Genomic DNA, 18,472 nt, shown 5'->3' on the forward strand with positions numbered 1-18,472 from the left:
CTGCTCCTAAGATGCGGCACGACTTACCACTCCAAATTACACAGGCCTCTTCTCTCTCTGTTCTTAAATCAAGTCTCGAAACTCATCCCTTTGCTGTTGCCTTTGGAACCACGTAGGATTTTGAGATGAAGCTGGAGAAAAAAAAAAAAGAGAAACTTTTCTGAGCTGAAACCCAATGACCTAAAACACACCCATACACACGCACGCACAGAGGAGCACACACTCCTGACTCAGGATGATCGCATCTGCTCGGCAGCATAAAGCGATGCGGTGCCAGAGCAGGAGAGCCGGCCCATGCTACTCCGAGTGTCTGCTCTGTCTGTGTGTTTAGGGTTTGAATCGGTGAGTCAGTGAGTGTGCGGGTGTTTGTGTAAAATCATGACAGCGGCTACAGGCCCTGCACGTACTGCAGCAGCAGTCACAACGCCGTTACATAACCCATCTCAAGTGGCCCGCTAATAGCTCAGCCCTGCAGAGCACGTGCTCTCCTGTCCCTTTCTCTTTCATCCTCAGTCTTTCCTCCTTTCTCACACACACCCATATATATATATATATATATATATATATATATATATATATATATATATATATATATATATATATATATATATATATATATATATATATATATATATATATATATGCACTCTTCATTAAATTCTCAGTTACTGTGCAATACACAGTAAACAACTTAGCTGAAGCAAAAGCAGTAACAGAAGCAGATGAGTGCCAAATATTTTTAAAGTTAAATTAAGGAGGAGGTGATATTTTTGCTAATGGGCTATGGTGCAGCGCTAACGTTGGTGTGCGTGTTAAACTTTTCTACATTTTCTGATGCACTTTAGGCAGCGTGTCATTTCACCTCCAAACACTGATCAGCATCTATGTTCCAGTGGATCCAACTGCCTGATTGTATTTATTTTTTTTAGACTAAATCCCCGACTAAATGTGGGCAGACAAGTGGAGTAAATGAAACATGAACCTCAGTCACTCTAAAAGTCAAGCCTTTAAAAGCCGTATAGTGTTAGCAGTAGTGATATGTGTTTTTGTGTTTTTTATCTCCTACTGCCAGCTGTAAAATTCCTTCTTGGCAATAATAGCTGAACCTTGAACTTTAAACCTTCTAATATTTGAAGACAGGGGGAAGCTAAGTTTAGTAATAATGCGCAAATAAAAAAGATGTTTCTGGAAAGGGTGTAAGTGAAATGTCATAATTTATTCATAAATGACTTGCTATATAGTATTGAAGACCAAATGAATGCATTTATGAGACAGCAACCCCAGTCTTGCATAAGTACACAAGAATCAAATTCAATAAGTGTGTTTCCTTTTTTATTATTCTTGTAAATAGTCTTTGCTTCCACTTGCATTTCACCTTGTTGCAGGGACACATGAATTTCCCCACTGTGGGACAATAAAAGATCATTTCTATTCTTTTATATTCTATTTAGGCATCTAAGTAAATCAATATTTTCTCTGTATTTTATCAGGTTATAAATATTCCTATGTTGAATAAAAGTATTCCAGCAGGTTGGCAACATTTACAAATCCTTTTTCTAGTAAGTCTTTATTTGCTGGAGCTCCTTCAGTATCATCGTGCAGAGATCTTTCCCCAGTTATTACCAAAATATTCAACATGACCTTCACCGCTGTTGTTTGCACAAAACACAGAAGTGCCTGTCTTGTAAGTTTTTCTTAGAAGTCTAAAATATCCCCAAAAAGGCTACTGCTGACCAGGCACAGCTGATATCTGTGAATCTTATTAACAGCCTCAGCTATTGAAGAACTGCTTTGTGTAGCAACACTGGATCTGTCCAAACTCTTGTAAAAAGTACCAGTTTAGGTAAAGCACCCTGCAGAACTCCATAGTTGACTCTGTTGTTATGCATTTATATAAAGAACAATGTGTAAAAGATTAGCCTACATCAACTGTTTCAGCTTGATTTATCCCCAGAACATGTTCAAGAATATCTAAAATAACATTGCCATTGATTCTATCAAGAGAAGCAATAACTGTAACGATCACTATCATCTTGTATCAAGATGAAGATTTATTAACAAAAGGTTTGTTTATGTCACCCTGAAGCCTGCAGTAAAGAACCTGTTTTTAAAGACAAACGCAGTGGTGTGAAAACATTTTCCTAATTTCACCTTTTTCAGGTTTGTCACACTTAAGTGCTTCAGAACATCAAACAAATCTAAATATTAGTCAGAAACACCACAAGGAAACACAAAATGCAATACATTTTATTATTGGGGGAAATAAAATCTAAACCTGCAGGCTCGTTAACCCCCCCCCCCACCCCCCCCATCCAACTACTCACCATCCCGTATTACAAAATGGAGTGATGTTAGAATGTAAAAAAATAACAGTTAATAGGACAGTACCATTTGCCAGTGATTTTCAAAAAAAAAATAAAGCAGAATGAGCAAAGTAATTGTTTGGAAAGTGATGCTCATGTGTGTGTTTAGTGTGCCGTCACTGATCGCTTTAAAGCCTGACTGTACAGCAATCTCTGAAAGACTGTAAAGTCCAGTGATGAGCAGCGAGACATCGGTTTAATAAGTCAGATTCTGCACAGTCACACTTTGACTGTATTTCCTGAATTAAGTGATGATTCCTGAACTAGTGGCAGAGAACTCGTACAAAAAGAATATTCTTCATCTTTGAAATTGAAATCCATCAGTAATGGGTAATTTTAAGTTGAGCATAAGATAGCCCTCGGCTCCGTGGATGTTTTCGACTTCACAGAGCCGCCATTGTCTTTTGGAAATTGTAAGAAATAAAACTGTTCTTGTTTTTTTTGTGGCCCTTGATGCCTGAGGCCCCAATTAGCCGAATCATTTTAGGACAAGCTCTTTTGGAAAGGCTCTGTTCATACTGTGCAGCCAAGAGTATAAACAACAGGCAAGAAGAAAGTTAATAAGATGAAGAACCTGTTGTTCCTCAGGAATCTGGCTGATTGTTGTGCTTCTCTTTATTGTAAACAAAAACTGTGGGGAAAAAAAAATCTAGGATTTAGAGGAAAGCATTGAGAGAAAAATTAATACAACTGGCCGTATGAAGAAATGTAAGAAGCAATACATACAACGCTGCGAAATTTCACCTAGCTAGCGACAGCGCGTCATCAAAAAGGAGGCACGGCTATTTCTTCCTCTTGTCTGGTCAGCTCACCTCAGCAGACCTCGGTTTTACCGATCGAGTCACGGTGCTTTATGTAATGTGGAAAGCCGAACAACGCCGCCAACCTCGCCGGGTTCAACAGATCCTTCAGAGATGCTCCCGGTTTTGGCGAGTACCACCACCTGCTCCAGGAGCTTCGTCTGGATGGCGGTCGCTTCCAGCGGTACCTCCGTCTGTTCAGGACCCATGAGGACCTGCTGCCTAGCATCAGGGGACGGACTCGAACTACAGGCACTCTATTCCCGCTGCAGATCGTCTGTTCATCTGTCTTCGGTTAGTAAATCAACCAGTGCTCAATAGAAATATACCCTACTGTCTAAATATTTAACATAAAAAATATTCCACCGCGCTGTTTGCAGTTTCGCTTCGTTCTATTCGCCCAATTTGCTCTTTTTACATCGCCGACCGTTAATTAGCTCCTGATCGTGCCTTTACTTAGGGGTAACATGTTAACCACTCACTCATTTCGCCTTGCCTTCCGCGTGAACGCACCTTAACACATTTCTTGTCTGTCTTGTCGCAAAATGCCGTTTTCAAGGAAATATTTTATCATGGGGAAAAAGCTATCATCCAAGAAAGCCTGAAACTATGTGAAAGTATAACAACCGGCATTTGTAAAACCACTAATTTTGGGAGGATGAGTTCAGTTTCACTGCCCACATCCAGCTCTGATTACTTCCTGACTTGTAAAAACGAGAAATCGTTTGAATTTAGCAGCATGGTCTGACAGCTTCAAAAAGGCTAATGGATTTTGAAAAAAAAAAAGCACCACACCACGCTTTCATCCAAATAACTTAAGAACAGGTTAGAAATATATATTAGTTGCCAGAGGGTTAGAAAGCCATTTCTGAGGCTCCAGAGAACCTCGAGGAGAATAATGGAACAATGGGTAACCAACATAACTCCAAGAACTCAACAGCAACTCAACTATGAGGTCACAGAGAAAAAACAGAACAGCCAAGAACCTGCAGGCCTCCCTCGCCTAAGTTAAGGTGAGTGGTGGTTCAGTGATTAGAAAGAGACTGAACAAAAGAGGTGTCTATGGAAAAATTCATGGGCAGCAACCTCTGCTGACCAAAAAGACACAAAGGTCCATCTCACAGCCACCAGTAAGCATTTTAAACATCCCGCGATGATCGGGACGAATTTATGTCGACCGACAAGACAAAAGTGGAACATTTTAGAATTTGTCAATCCTGGTGCATCTCCTGAAAGGGGATTTCAGAAAAACAACACCGTACTTACAATTAATCAAGATGTTAGTGGTGGTGGTGGTGTGACGGTCTGGAGCTGCTTTGCTGCTTCCAGATCTGCATTAATTGATGAAACCACAAATTCTGCTCTGCACCATCAAACCCTGAAGGAGAACATTTGACCATCAGTTTGAGATTTAAGGCGTGTTAATGTAGATGAACATTTAGAAAAACAAGAAGACGGTGCAAACAACTCATGTGAATTAAACACAGCATCATGGGATCAGACACAAACCTTAACACATGTTCAACGGGATCTTTATGTGGTTTGGAAGGGGGCGCGCCGTGTAGAGCAGCCTGGAGTCCGAGGAAGCAAACAAAGCCCTTATCTGCCTTAGTATGAATGCAACACTGAATGGCGCCATCTTTGTTCTATTTTGTGAGAGGCGGAGTTAGGACGTCATCAATTGAGAAAAGATGCGGCTCGCATGTACACACGGAAAAACTAAACCAGCGTTTAGACATTTCCCCCCTTTGGGACCTGGTTTACAGTCAAAATGCCCGATCAGTGTGGATGCACAGCCTGAACGACAAAATAGCTTTGTGGATGCGCCTGAACCTTATCATAATTTTTTTTTGTGTGGCTGAATAAGATACTTTGCCATGACCAGAAACTTGGTGCTCATGCACAAAACCCTCCAAAGGGGTTGAAATATATCGATTATATACATTTAAGTTCAACAAAAATTAAAAACAGATGGTGGGGGGTCCAAAAGTTAGAAAACAATTTAAGTAAGATTATATCATATAAATCTTCTAAATATGTACTTCTGTTGCCTGTGTCTAAATGCGTATTTTCCTACATACCTTCGTATCTCTGTACCTTTTGTGTGGTTTTTATGTTGGAATTTAACTTATTTGTTTATTTTTAGATCAGTTTTTGAATATTCCTGGAACTCAATGTTCTTGTGCACTTTATCACCCAGTAGGGGTTTTAAATGGTGGTTTTCCATTATTTGGCGTTCTGCGGCCCTTTTTATGAGCTCTATCTTGAATCTGAAAAGCCTCTCTCAAAGCTTGAGTGGACACACTTGAACTGAATCCCAGTATACACACATAGTAATGGACATGATTATGCCTCCTTTTTCAATGACATCAGTTTGTTACATATAAATAAATAAATGCCTGATGTTTGCAGATATTTAAGACATACGGTGCGGCTCTTGGGTGGGTATAGCATTGTGGTTGGATTAGAGGGTTGTTGTGTCAAGCAGTTGATAAGAGGATAATAAGGTAGAAAAAGCTGTAGTATCTAAAAAATAAACAATAGTTAGAAAGGATAAATGACGATTCTGAAATGGTTTTGTTTGTCCCTCTTTTTTTTCCCCCCTATTGCAGCGTTCTGTTAATGTTATGCAAAGTGACGCCCCGGTTGTAACCTTGTAGATAAACTGAACATCTGCTGTTTTAATACAATAGACCTGAAATATAAGTTATTAGGAGCATCTTTCTGGACTGATCGCTTTTAATGTGTCTGGGGCGTTTTCCAGGCTAATACTAACGATCTAAAAACAGAACCTTCAGTTCAGATACGTAGTTGAGCAGCTGCACATATTAGAGGAGTTTCACATTACAGTTTTGTTTCCCTAAAATTCAAAAGTGTAAAAAAATGTTTTCATAAATTGCTTCCATTTATAATATAGATTAGAACAAATTAACTTTATTTTATGCCATGTGTCCCACCGTAGTTGCACATCTTAGTCCCTTGAGATTTCCCTTTCGTTAGTATTTTATTTTGCAGAGCTTTCATTGTAAAAATAACCCATACTTGCACGGAGTCTGCAGACTGGAGACTGCTGAATCCTTTAGATCCAATCCTTAAAATCTCCCCTGCAGGCAAAAGCTTTCTTTCCATGCGTTTCTGGCATAATTAGTTGAAAATAGAGTTGGTCAGTGGAGACTATGTAGATTACTAATGATCTTCCTTTTAGGTATAATTTGCATTCACAATAAATGATCTTTATTATTTGCAGTTCTACACTGGATGATTTTATAGTAGTTTTACTAAACCTGGTAGTTTACCCTGGTGTTGCCTAAATCCTGCAGTAATGTATCTGTTGATTGTAGAATCAGCAAGAAAAATATATTTCATGAACTCTTCTGCCTTCCCTTGGCTTTGGGCATTTTGTTCAGTCAGAATCTTGACATACATTTCCAAATTTGTAGAAAATAGAGATGAAATATGTCGGTAGTGACAGTGTGTGGCTAAATGAATAAATATTTTTGAATTATCTTTATTTTCAAAAACTCCTCTGTATATAAAGTTTATTCTATTTACCCCAACACTACATATATTCATACACACTGGACCCAGGACTTCCAGCATGGAAAAGTCTGTACTAGCTTGGTACTTTTGTAGTATTCCGGGGTTTCTATAAATCACATTTATTCAATGTTTTTAGACTCCACATTGGTACTAAACAACTTTCCTGAGCCTTGCGGAATGGAAATTTTTTTTATAGAATTTGAATTTAATCCCTGAAACTCTGGTTTCTAACGCCCAGCTATCGCACAATCTCCTAAAATGATCAGATTTTGGGGTTTAATCAGATGAAGCACTGTATTAGCAGTTGTTCTTTTTTGAAGAATGAGCAACGGCGTGGCCACAACAGGTCACAGCCAACATTGCATCTCCCACCTAGGTGGGCTAAAGTCATTAATCAAACAAAAATAAAAACCAGCACACTCCAGCTCTTCACCCGCCCTCTGACTAAACTGCCCTCATGTCCTCTCTCATCCTCTCCGCGGCTCACACCCTCATCTTTCCATCTCGCCCTGCAGTCTGTTCTTATATAAGAGTAGGTGGGAGCAAACCTCGCTCGCTGCTCCTAGTGGACTTATTGTGGTGCCAGTCAAATCCGGCTATCGGTGCCGTGTAAATGATTTTTTATCAGCCGAACCGACGGGGGAATATTACATAACTGTCAAGCGATGGCATCTGTATCTGTGGCACCCATCTCACTTTGCACAAGAGCACGCATGTCGTGAAACACATTCTCGCTCGCAGTCCGCCAGGTCCACTCCCAGCACGCCCCCCCCCCCCACCCACACAAACACACAGACACATTACATAAACCTATAGGTGTATTTTACCCTCAGCTGTCTTAAAGCTTTCGCTGCTGCTGATTCGCTCTGTCCAGAGTTTTGTGAACAGATATAAAAGACGTTGCATGTGAACACACACACACACACACACACACACACACACACACACACACACACACACACACCCTCCTATAAGTTACACCATACTTCAAGTCCTGCTGTTGATGAGCGGCTGTGACTCATCCCAACATAAGCGGTGTGTTTGTGCAGTGGGTGAGAATTGAAATGTCAGTAGCTGTTCGTTTAGCGTGTAACCGCTGTGCGCGGTAACCTGGAGACGGCAGAGCTGCTTTAAATATTCTACACGGAGCTTCTTCCATTCTGATGAGATGATTAATGCTAAACCCTCCAACCACTGCCTCTCCGTTTGCTTTGCTCCTGCAGGACGGCCGCGGCCCTCAGATGCTCCTAGTGTAAATGCAAATCTGTTGCTTCGATGCCCTTGTTGTCTAGTTCTGCGTTCACTTTTTTTCCCCGTGTTTGCTTCTCTGCAGGAGAAGAACTTGGATTGGTTCCCTCGCATGAGAGCCATGTCTCTGGTGAGCAACGAAGGCGACGGCGAGCAGAACGAGATCCGATCCCTGCAGGAGAAACTGGATCACACCTCCGCTCTGGTATCGCAGCTCTCCACCCAGCTGTCTGAGCTCAGAGAACAGGTAGAGTGTCGCTCTAGCTTGGTTTTAGAGGAAGAAGAAAGTAAAGTCACTGCTTAGGGCCCTCAGGCCAGCAGGGGCTCCGTTTTCACAAGGCAGGTGCTTTTATTAAATTAGAATACAGTTGAAAAGTTCAAATATTTCAGTAATTCAGTTACAACAAAAGTAACCTGGAAATCCAGATTCATAATGTGACTTATACGCCTCAAAAGATCATTATTAAAAAAAAAAAAGCGCTGCATCCTTACATTTTGTAGGCCACCACACTACAAGGTTAAAGTTTATTGAGGGCATATAAAGTGCTGTTTCTGTGTTTATCATCCTTTTATTAGTATTAGTCTTAACCCCTAACCTCCTAACCCAAATAAATATTTTTAAGGAACTGAATCTTGATTTTCATTAGCTCTAAGTAAAGCTAATTTGTTAAGCACCTTTCACAGAGAAAACTGTCACAAACTGCCGTACAGAAAACCAGTAAAATAACTTTTAAAATCGAGTGCCGATAATCCACAACTTTAAACTATATGTATCAAAATTAACACTAAAAACACCTGAACTATATCACTGTCTGCAATGAAGTTATATAATAAATGAGAATCACTTTTTGAGTTGAATTACTATAGAAATTAAGCCACCAAGTGGAACCTAATGAAGACCAAACACACACGCTGGCGTTACGTGAGCGCGTCAGAATGATCTGCATGTGGGACAACCAATAGATGGTGAGGGCAGGACCAAAGCTCTGACCAATCATTGCCCTTCGGTCCGAACGGCAGGGATTGGTCAGAGTTTTTACAGGCCTGTAGCGTTCACAGAAATCACATTTTTTAACCTCCTTTTTCTGAACCTATAATATATTAACTACTATCAGGATGGAAGGACCATTTCACCCAGCATAACAAAAAGTGTTTCTGAACAGGATTACCAACTACAGCTTTAAATAAACTGCAGCATTAAATGAAGAATTCACAAACAAATACGCAAGTGGTTCAGTGGAGGGTAACGACAAACGAAGCTCTGCTTGGAGCACCATAGGAACTCGTGCTGGCCCTGCTTGGTTTTAATGTTACAACCTGACCTGGTGAACACATAGAATACCCCCCCCCCCTCCCTGGGATAATTCGTGCAGCAGCCGGTTTTCCTTGTTGAACTCTGAGTGCTCCCTGACCACGAGGCTTTTTTCACCTCAGAACAGCGGCGGAGGAAGAGGTCGACGTCATGTCCTCATGGACCTGCTCGACGGCTCCGGCGCAGCCCGGCAGGTGACTGTCGTGTCGGCTGCAAACACATCCGCCAGCGAGCCTCTGGCTGTTTGGATGACTAAGTGCGTTGCTGCAGTGTGACCGATCACTCCCATCACCTGCCTACCCTGCATGTGATCCCAGGCACAGGCCCGTCCTTGTTCCCCCTTCTGCCAGATGTGCAAAAAAAAACAGCTCCTGCTGTGGGAAGATCACACTCCGATTTAACAAAACAACAAACTCGGCTGACCTCGGCGGAGCTGGCAACAGCTTCCTGCCGCCTGCAGGTCCCTCCTCTGACAACAAAATCCGCGTGCTGCCAGAGCCCTCTTGGAATGATACACAAATGATATATCTTTAAACCTGCTTTCAGACCGGCGCAGACCGTCTAGTTCAAATCTAGCTGTCATGCATCTACTCGCTGATTGTTATGCTGCCAACATGCATTTCTCACACTGCCTATGCAGAAACGGGTGAGACCTGACTAAAAAAAAAACGCTTGTCTCCTTTGAGAATGTTTGGTTGCACCTTCAAGTCTCACCAACCCATCTGCTGACCTCCAAACATCCCAAACTCACGGCTGAGGCGTGTTTGCAGCTCAACTTATTTCCTTTACTCTTGTCAGATTTTTAAATAATGCATAAAGGGAATTAGGATTTGTGGAAGCGGAGCCATATGATTTATTCATAACGCGTTACTCTTTTCTTTTATTTGGATGTTTTGGTGCTGAATTTAAACCATTTCTTCCATGGTGGGAGGATCATGCAACATACAGCTGTAGTGTTTTTTGTTTTTTTGTTGCCCACACAAGACTTGGATTGAAAAGTTTGAATGTGTTATGGATTTCCTCCAGTTGGTTAAATGTCCCTCAGCAAGTCGCAGAGAGCTGCACACCTTTTGTAGGCTTCAACAAGGCCTGGGCATAATTGTGACTGCTTATGGGACCGCTCATCTTGACAGAAGTGGATGAACTTATTCAACTCCGTAGGTTTCCTGGCACAGACCTGGCTTTTATGCGCAGGCCATCGATTTTCAACAGAGTCGGGCTTGATGACGCTCAAGAGGCTCACATTAACCTGCTCTATTAACTTCACAAGCAGGTTTGGTTGTTTGGATCTTTGTTCTGTTGATAAATCCCAGATGTGTCTAAATTTCAACCATCTGACTCAAACGGTCATCCTGAAATGAGAGGAATATAGCAGCGCTATCTGTTGTCACTGCAATATTAATGCCATTATTCTACAATCACAAAGGACTCCTTCAATGCAGTATTTGGTAAGTTGATTTCTTTCCCCTGCCATGCATTCATGGTCTGCATGCCAGGAATATATTTGAAAAGAATAAAGTCATAAAGGAATATACAACGCAGTGAGCCAGATCCTCAGAACATCAGAAAGTTCAACATTCAAACAAGTTAAACATCAACATGAACCAAGAGAGACGCTACAGCTCCAAAAATGACTGAAATTTCCAGTTTCCTACCAGGACAACTGGACAAGCTTTTTGCTTTCTGGAGAAAGGGTTTTATGGCTATATGGGACAAAGATTAAATGTTTTTTTCCCTTAAAGATAAATTAAAAAGAAAATAAAGTGGGGGTTTTCATGCCAAATCATGTCAGCAGGTTTTTAAAGGCAATGTAAAAAGTCAGCAGATTCCCAACAACGTGCTAAGGGACATTTAACCAGATATCAGTGGGAGTGTTTGTTTATAGAGTATCAGAGATTATCTTTAGCGTTTCGATCCTGTGTGGATTAGAAATTCAAACATGTACAGCCAGTATTCGTTTTTCTAAAATTCTTTGAAGTTAGTTGGATCGCCGTTCCAACCCAGAAGGAAACACGGTTCAGAAAGTCCTTAAACGCCCAGATTCTCTGACTCTCTTGCTGAGGCTCAGTGAGCGTAAACTTCTCTTTAACTTTCTGATCATAGCGCCGATAAATGACCAAGCATCCCTCTGGAAGGCGCTAATTACACTTGAGCCAATGGGACTAGCTTGTTTTGCACGTTCAAGTGGCCACTAGACCAGCGACAGCGCAAACACGGGTTTGCATGTAATGCGCGTTTGCTCCACGCAGAATTAAAAGCCACTCCAGCCTGATTGTGTTCTCCTCTCTCTCTCTGCTCCGCAGATGACGGAGCAGCGGAAGAACAAGCAAAGGCTTGGGTTCCTGAGTCCTCCGCAGCCCAACCAACACTTCCCAACACACTGAGGGGGCGACAGCCGCTCAGCTGCTGCACATGAAAGCGGATGAAGCGACACCAACTTTAGCCTCAAGAACAACGTGCCTCCTCAGATGCGCTCCTGCAAACACTGGAGCCGAACTGCAAGCAGCCAGTTCTGACGCGACGCCCTGGCTGTGATACAAACACTGCCTTTTTGGGATACTAAACGTGCCTAATGCGCTGTAAGACGCAGTCCACATCTGCCCCTGTAGTATTAGTGCACCAGGTAAGGGGTCTAAGGAAATGTCAGAATCGGGTAAATGGGTCGGTGAGTCGATCGGCGGTGCAGAGGTCACTGATTGGCCTCCGGGGGAAAAAGGGCGCACACTCAAAGTATTCTCCTCTCTACCCTTTAAGTTTCTTTTGGTATTTATGAGGACATTTTCCATTCATAACTGGAGTATTATTTTTCTGTTCTGAGAAGAAATCACGCTGCCTTACTGTTTTTTTACAAACAGCACACTGCAATGGCTGTAAGTGCACTTTTTAAAAAAATAAATAAATAAATAAATAAAGGGAAAATCTTATGGTTGTAACTGGATGTACTGGTTTGCTTGGGATATCACGTCGTCGATCGTTATCTTTAGTGTTGTGTTCAGATGTGCATTCGCTTTACCTCTTCAGTTGCCTTTCACAGATTTCTATGGTATGTGAATGTGAATAAAAATACAGAAAACCTTTGGAAAACTTACTTGAATTTTCCTAATGATCTTTGTTGTAGTGAATAATGTAGTGAGGGTGGGTGATAACGTTGCTTTTTTTCTGTTAGGTCTCTATAAATATGTCATCTTGTAGTATAATATTTACATGATTTGCTCATTTCTGTTGGAGGGGGTTTAATATCTTTGTCACTATTTTTTTTTTTTGGACTGCAGCTGTTTCTAAGTCAGAACTTGCTTTAATCTCACACAAACTAACAGCTCAACTGGAGAAATTTGATTGTGACTGTCCTGTGACACTTTTTGCTCAAACCCAGCGTACAGAGAATCTATTTTATTTGCTCAGATGTTCTAATAAATTTGTAACAACAGTTGTCTGCTGGGATGAGTTTGCCCTTTTTATTCTAGCAGGTTTGGATGTTTACTTAGACCACCTCTGAGTTCATTTACTCACACCTGAAAACACAAAATAAAAGGGAAGAAATGTGTCCTTGTTTACAAAAAAAAAGTGTATTTTGGCTCATGCACTGTGTGTTCTTATAATAAAAGCAAACAAGTTGCTTTTATCCTGTTCTTACATTGCAACAGCAATTTTACCTCCATTCACATCACATTTCATTTTTAAAGTATACAGCCAATTCGCTGCAAACATTGGCGCTCCTGGTTGAAATAAATTTAAAGGAATATTTTATTTCTGAAACATAATCTCACCTGATTTTAATTTTTTTAAATCCATTATTTATCTTTGAGAACATTGATGGAGTAAAGCGAAAAAAGGCCCATGTTAGGAGATACATTTGTAAAAATCCCTTCTGCCACAGTTATTGGCGCGCCTTTCCATGACTCCCTGTCTCCCTGATATGAATAGGTCAGATCAATGATTTAGAATATAATAAAAGATACGTTTATTTTTTAGATTCAGTTCAAAAAAGTAAAGCAAAAACAGATGCATTACATACAGTAACAGATACGAAGCATGCCATTTCTTTTAATTTTAAAGCTGGGTTTTAATCAAAACCCAGAATTATGTGTCTGTGAAAATAAATAAATGGGGGGGGGGGGGGGGAAGAATTACTACAGAAAGGCTAAATTATGACCATGTTGCATCTCGGATGGAAGGTAATAAACAGCCTACAGTAAATCTAAAGGTCATTAAGAAATAGGACAATTTTTAGAGCAAGGTTCTCATTCAGGACCCGAGGGAGGCATCTTACATCTGCTGACTTTCAGTCTGGAGAGGTTTTCCTCCATAAGCTCTTTCAGATCCTCTTCTTTGGCTCTAAATTACAGATTTATGTGTAAAACCATATAGTGTGTGGTCTTTTACATTCATTTGATAGCCTATTGCAAATAAATTGCTTTATCATGATGCGATGTTATATCGATTTGTTTGAATTAAAATATTATGTTTGCCCATGTCACAAAGTCTGTTATGATGCGATTTCCATTAAATTCAATTAACACGACTGCGATCAATTTGGTGCGTTATATACCCATCTAACACAATTTGTTTTACACTATCAGCTCACAAAAAGAGGATTTGACCATTTCTAAGCTCTTAAAGACATCACAAATTTTATAAAAAATTCTTTTATATATATATATATATATATATATATATATATATATATATATATATATATATATATATATATATATATATATATATATATTTGCTTGTCATTTGATGAGAGTAAAAATTGTCTTTAGTGTTTCTCATATGTTCCACTGATAGAGTGAAAACAAATTATGTCTATTAGCAGAACGCCTAAATATCTCATTACCTTTTGTGCCAAGGTGCCTTTAGACATTTTGCTGGAGTTTATTGGCTTTTTTATGACTGAATAAGTTGGAGTTAAACTGTGTAACAAGCAGTAATGTGCTTCTGGAAGGTGTTAGGTGCTGGACAGGAACATTTGGTCAAAATGCAGCCAAGCTCTAAATAAAAACTTGGAAAGACCATCAGAAAGTACGAAGAAATAAGAACCGCTCAGGATGTTTTGAGTTATCTGTGCAAAGTTACAAAAACTTACTTCTCTGCTATAAAAAAAAAGAAGTATTTTCAAAATCCCATTTTAAAACTAATACCACTGTGTAAACTGAAGGTTTTGCATCAGAAAGAACTGAATTGATTTGCAAGCGGGCAAAACTGGAGTGTTTACTGAAGAGCCGTCGTCCACGGTGGAAAGCCAGCGCTCGTGATTGTGGCTGGCTGATCATCTGTACGCCTGTTTGAGGTGATAAACGAATCACAGGGAGCAAACTAGAGTTTCATCCCGTCCCCGTCGTTTGCCCTCCGCTGAGAGGACCATCCGTCTTTGGCTCCGGGTTTGTTGTTTACGCTGGCAGGCCTGCGTTCGCTCCTGCTGCCGGTGACAGCCATTAAAATTAGTTCATGCAGTGCCGTAATGGTGAGCAGCTGTCACTGTGTAGACATGAGGGGTAAAGTGCAGCATTACTGGAATGTGTTGCAGTTATGGAGAGAGAGAGGGAGGGAGGGAGCTGGTAATATCGGGACCATCATTACCGTCTGGCAGAGCTATCATATTTGCCATATTGAGACACTCCTGTCAGTCTGAGTGGCTTCCCAAACTACCCGGCTCAGTTTTACTGATTTTTCCTTCTTTAAAGGACATTTTACCTTCTCGGTGTGGACCTAGTTTACGAAGCAAACCTTTTGGGAGTGTTTTTGAGCGTCTTTGCAGTCAGAGCGCGGTGAGGAGTCACATGCCCGCCCTTTGTGTATTCAGTGGCGAGAGGGAGAGAGAGGGAAAACAGCCAGAGAGGGCGAACAAACACAAGATAACACAAACACCTCTGTGGCTGCGGGCGGTTTGACCGAGTCAAGTCTTTCACCGACAACACGCAGGCCAGACCTCTGCACATTCTGAGGGAATATTTCTGTCAAGTAAAAATTAAAAGCTATAAACAAATTTGTTAAGATTTGAGCAAATGTGAGGCCTTTGTGTCCTTTCGGTTGATCAGCACGGGGTGTTGGCCTAGAAACTGCATGGGTGTCATCTTTTTCCAGTCTCTTTCTTATTGTTGAGGAACACCAGACTGCCACTGAGGCCAGAGATGTTTCTGGATCTTTATCGATCTCATGATGCGTTCTTGAGATAGTATTGGCAGGCCAGCAAGTCCTGGGAAGGTTCACCACTGTCCCAGGCTTTCTCTGTTTGTAGATGGTGGTTCTCACCGTGGTTTACTGGAGTCCCAAAGCCCCAGAAATGACTTTATAAACGGCTCCAGACTGATGTCTGATTGCCAATGATTGTTTTTTTTCTCTCATCTAGTTTTAAATTTCTTTAGATTAGGATTAGATCAAGTTAAAATGCATTAAACCTACTTCATGTTGTCAGCCAGGTGCTATTTAAGTGATTTCTTGATGCTGCGTGTCTGGCAGTTTTCATTCTTCCATCCTCTTCCACTTATCCGGGGTCGGGTCGTGGGGGTAGCAGCTTCAGTAGGGAGGCCCGGACTTCACTCTCCCCAGCCACTTGAGGCCAGCTCCTCTGGAGGAATCCCAAGGCGTTCCCAGGCCAGCCGAGAAACATAGTCCCTCCAGCGTGTCCTGGGTCTTCCCTCTGGGTCTCCTCCCGGTGGGACGTGCCCGGAACACCTCACACTGCAAAAAGGGAACTAAAAATAAGTACAAATTTCTTGAAATGAGTGTATTTTACCTTGATTTGAGCAGGTAGATAAGACTATTTTCCAATAGAATGAGATTTTTGCACTTAAAACAGGAACAATTCATCTCTAAAATAACATAATTAGACATCCTGCACTTAAAATAAGACGATGGAGATGAATTGTTCCTATTTTAAGTGCAAAAATCTTATTCCATTGGCAAATAGTCTTATTTACCTGCTCTAATAAAGGAAAATTACAATGATTTCAGCAAGATTTCACTTACTTTTAGTTCTGTTTTTGCAGTGCACCAGGGAGGCAAAATTATTGCCACCTTATCGTGGTGGAGGGTTTGAGTGTCCCAATGACCCTAGGAGCTATGCGGTCAGGGGCTTCATGCCCCTAGTAGGGTCACCTAAGGTAGACAGGGGAGGCACCAGACAAAGAGTAGCCCAAAACCCCCTTATGGTGAATAAGACAAATGGACGTGGTGTCCCCCCCGCCCAGACACGGGTCACCGTGGCCCAACTCTGGAGCCAGGCCTGGAGGTGGAGCCCGGCCAGGCATAGCCCCAAGAGGAGACATGGGTCCCCCCTCCAATGGGCTCACCACCTGTCAGAGGGGCCAAAGGGGTCGGATGCGTTGTGTAATGGATGGCAGTCGAGGGAGGGGACCTTAGCAGTTTTCAGCTGCAAGTAAAAATGTAACCAGGAAAAATACAGTAAATATCAATTGCATCTGCTCAAGTTATTGTTGTATAAAATTAATGTGATGATCTAAAACATGTCACAGGAGTGACAAAAAAAAGCAAAAACAAAAAGGGAAAACAATTTTTTTGGGTGGTGGGGGAGGGGTGGGGGTTACTATTTAACACCACTGTAAATATTTACCACCTTATCATGTGACGTTTGTTTTTTTGTTCTTTTCCCTGTGCCTTAAAAGATCAACTGACCACACCTAAAGCTCTTACTCACAGAGGGATGGCCGCCAGTCCCTCCTCAGCTGTCAGGTTTATAAATAAACTTGCCCCCATGATGACTGGCATGTGACTTCCAGCATCTGGCTGCAAACTTTGAGCCTCAGTGGTCACATGACGCGCTGACATCATTGCACAAAACGAGCACGTGAAACAAAGTCTCTGCCTCCGGTCAGGCTCTTAGCTGCGGTGCAGCGCGAGCTCATACTGTCAGACACAGCTCAGTTAAAGATAATTAGCTAATTGCCGGTTTCTGTTTCGTCATTACAGACGCTTTAAATTCTGCCGTACAGTATTAGCTCGTGGGTTGGTCCTATTTTACGTGTTCATTATCACAGTTCAGCACGTTCCTAGAAAGCCAAACATTGTAATTTTGTTTTATTTTAGATTAAGAACAGCACTGTTGCTCCGAACTCAGGAAACTCTAGCAACATTCCCTCCATGCGTTTAGGTACGCCGCCCATTCAGCCACTGTTTGAAATTGATGTAGCTATAAAATGCCCATTTAGTCTTTTCTCATATTAGGTCTGAACTTTGACTAGGCCAGTAAAACATGAATTTGCCTCAATCTAAACAGCTGTCAGGCTCCAGTTCTCGAGGACCGGTCTTTTAGATGAGTCTCTGCTTCAACCCGCCTGCATCAAATAATTGGGTCGTTATTACGACTCTTGAGAACATACTTACATGCTTAAGGTATTAAACAGGCCTTGCTTGTTAATGAAATCTTGGTTCTCAATGAGACAACCTGTATCAACAAAAGTTCAATAGAAAAATAAATACTGGGGGGGGGTGATTCAGCAGTTTGATTCAGCTGTGTTTGACCAGGAGGCAGGGACACATTTTAAAGTCACAGGACACCATCCCTCGAGGACTGGAGTTTGACACCCCGAACCAATCCACCACAACTGTGGGTGCATTTTTACTGTCAACATCCTGCTAGCAAGTGAACCTCTGCCCCAGTCTCCAGTCTTCTCCATCCTGTCTTTCAAGATTGCTCTGTAGCTCCATCCATCTTCTCGGCTCTGAAAGGTTTCTCTTTCCCTGCTAAAGAAGAATACTCCAACGTCACGATGCTGCCACTACCATGTTTTACCACGGCAAGAGGGTTTTCAATGTGTTTGGCAGTGCTGTCTTTCTCTCACATATTGCTCAGTTTTGATCTCTGACCCGAGTGCACCTTCTTCCACACCGTTGCTGCGTCCCCCTTCATGGCTCAATTGCACATTTTAAATAGGACTTCTGTTTGCTTACTTTGAACAATGTATTCTTGTCACTCTTCCATTAAGGCCAGATTTGTGGAGCCCACAGCTAATGGTTGTCCTGTCGACAGGCTCTCCCAGTCAGCAAGTCCTTTTCTTTCTCCCTAGAAGCAGATGTAACATCCTACGGGTTACACTGCTGCGCACTTCATCAGATTAGCTACGGAGACAGCGTGAAGTTTACCGTTCAAAGCACTGCATTTACAGGCCCTCGCTGTTGCTGAGAGCCCGTAAGCTGAGAGATACAATAAATTGAAGTTTGATAAATATTTTCCTGTCCTCCGTGTT

General features: G+C 41.6%; 1 protein-coding gene across 3 annotated transcripts in view; it reads left to right on the forward strand.

The window, feature by feature from the left end:
- The window catches only part of itpr2 (inositol 1,4,5-trisphosphate receptor, type 2), a 96,217-nt gene extending 83,390 nt beyond the window's left edge, over nt 1–12,827 (forward strand). For all 3 annotated transcript variants that reach the window (XM_021323347.2, XM_012876033.3, XM_036151131.1), the window contains 2 exons: nt 8,037–8,198; nt 11,567–12,827. In XM_021323347.2, coding sequence (XP_021179022.2) covers nt 8,037–8,198; nt 11,567–11,647 — 243 coding nt within the window. In that variant the 3' untranslated portion in view covers nt 11,648–12,827. The remainder of the gene's footprint in view (nt 1–8,036; nt 8,199–11,566) is intronic.
- The last annotated feature ends 5,645 nt before the right edge of the window (nt 12,828–18,472 follow it).

Source organism: Fundulus heteroclitus, chromosome 2 (assembly GCF_011125445.2).
Source record: "Fundulus heteroclitus isolate FHET01 chromosome 2, MU-UCD_Fhet_4.1, whole genome shotgun sequence".
Taxonomy (NCBI): Eukaryota; Metazoa; Chordata; class Actinopteri; order Cyprinodontiformes; family Fundulidae; genus Fundulus; species Fundulus heteroclitus.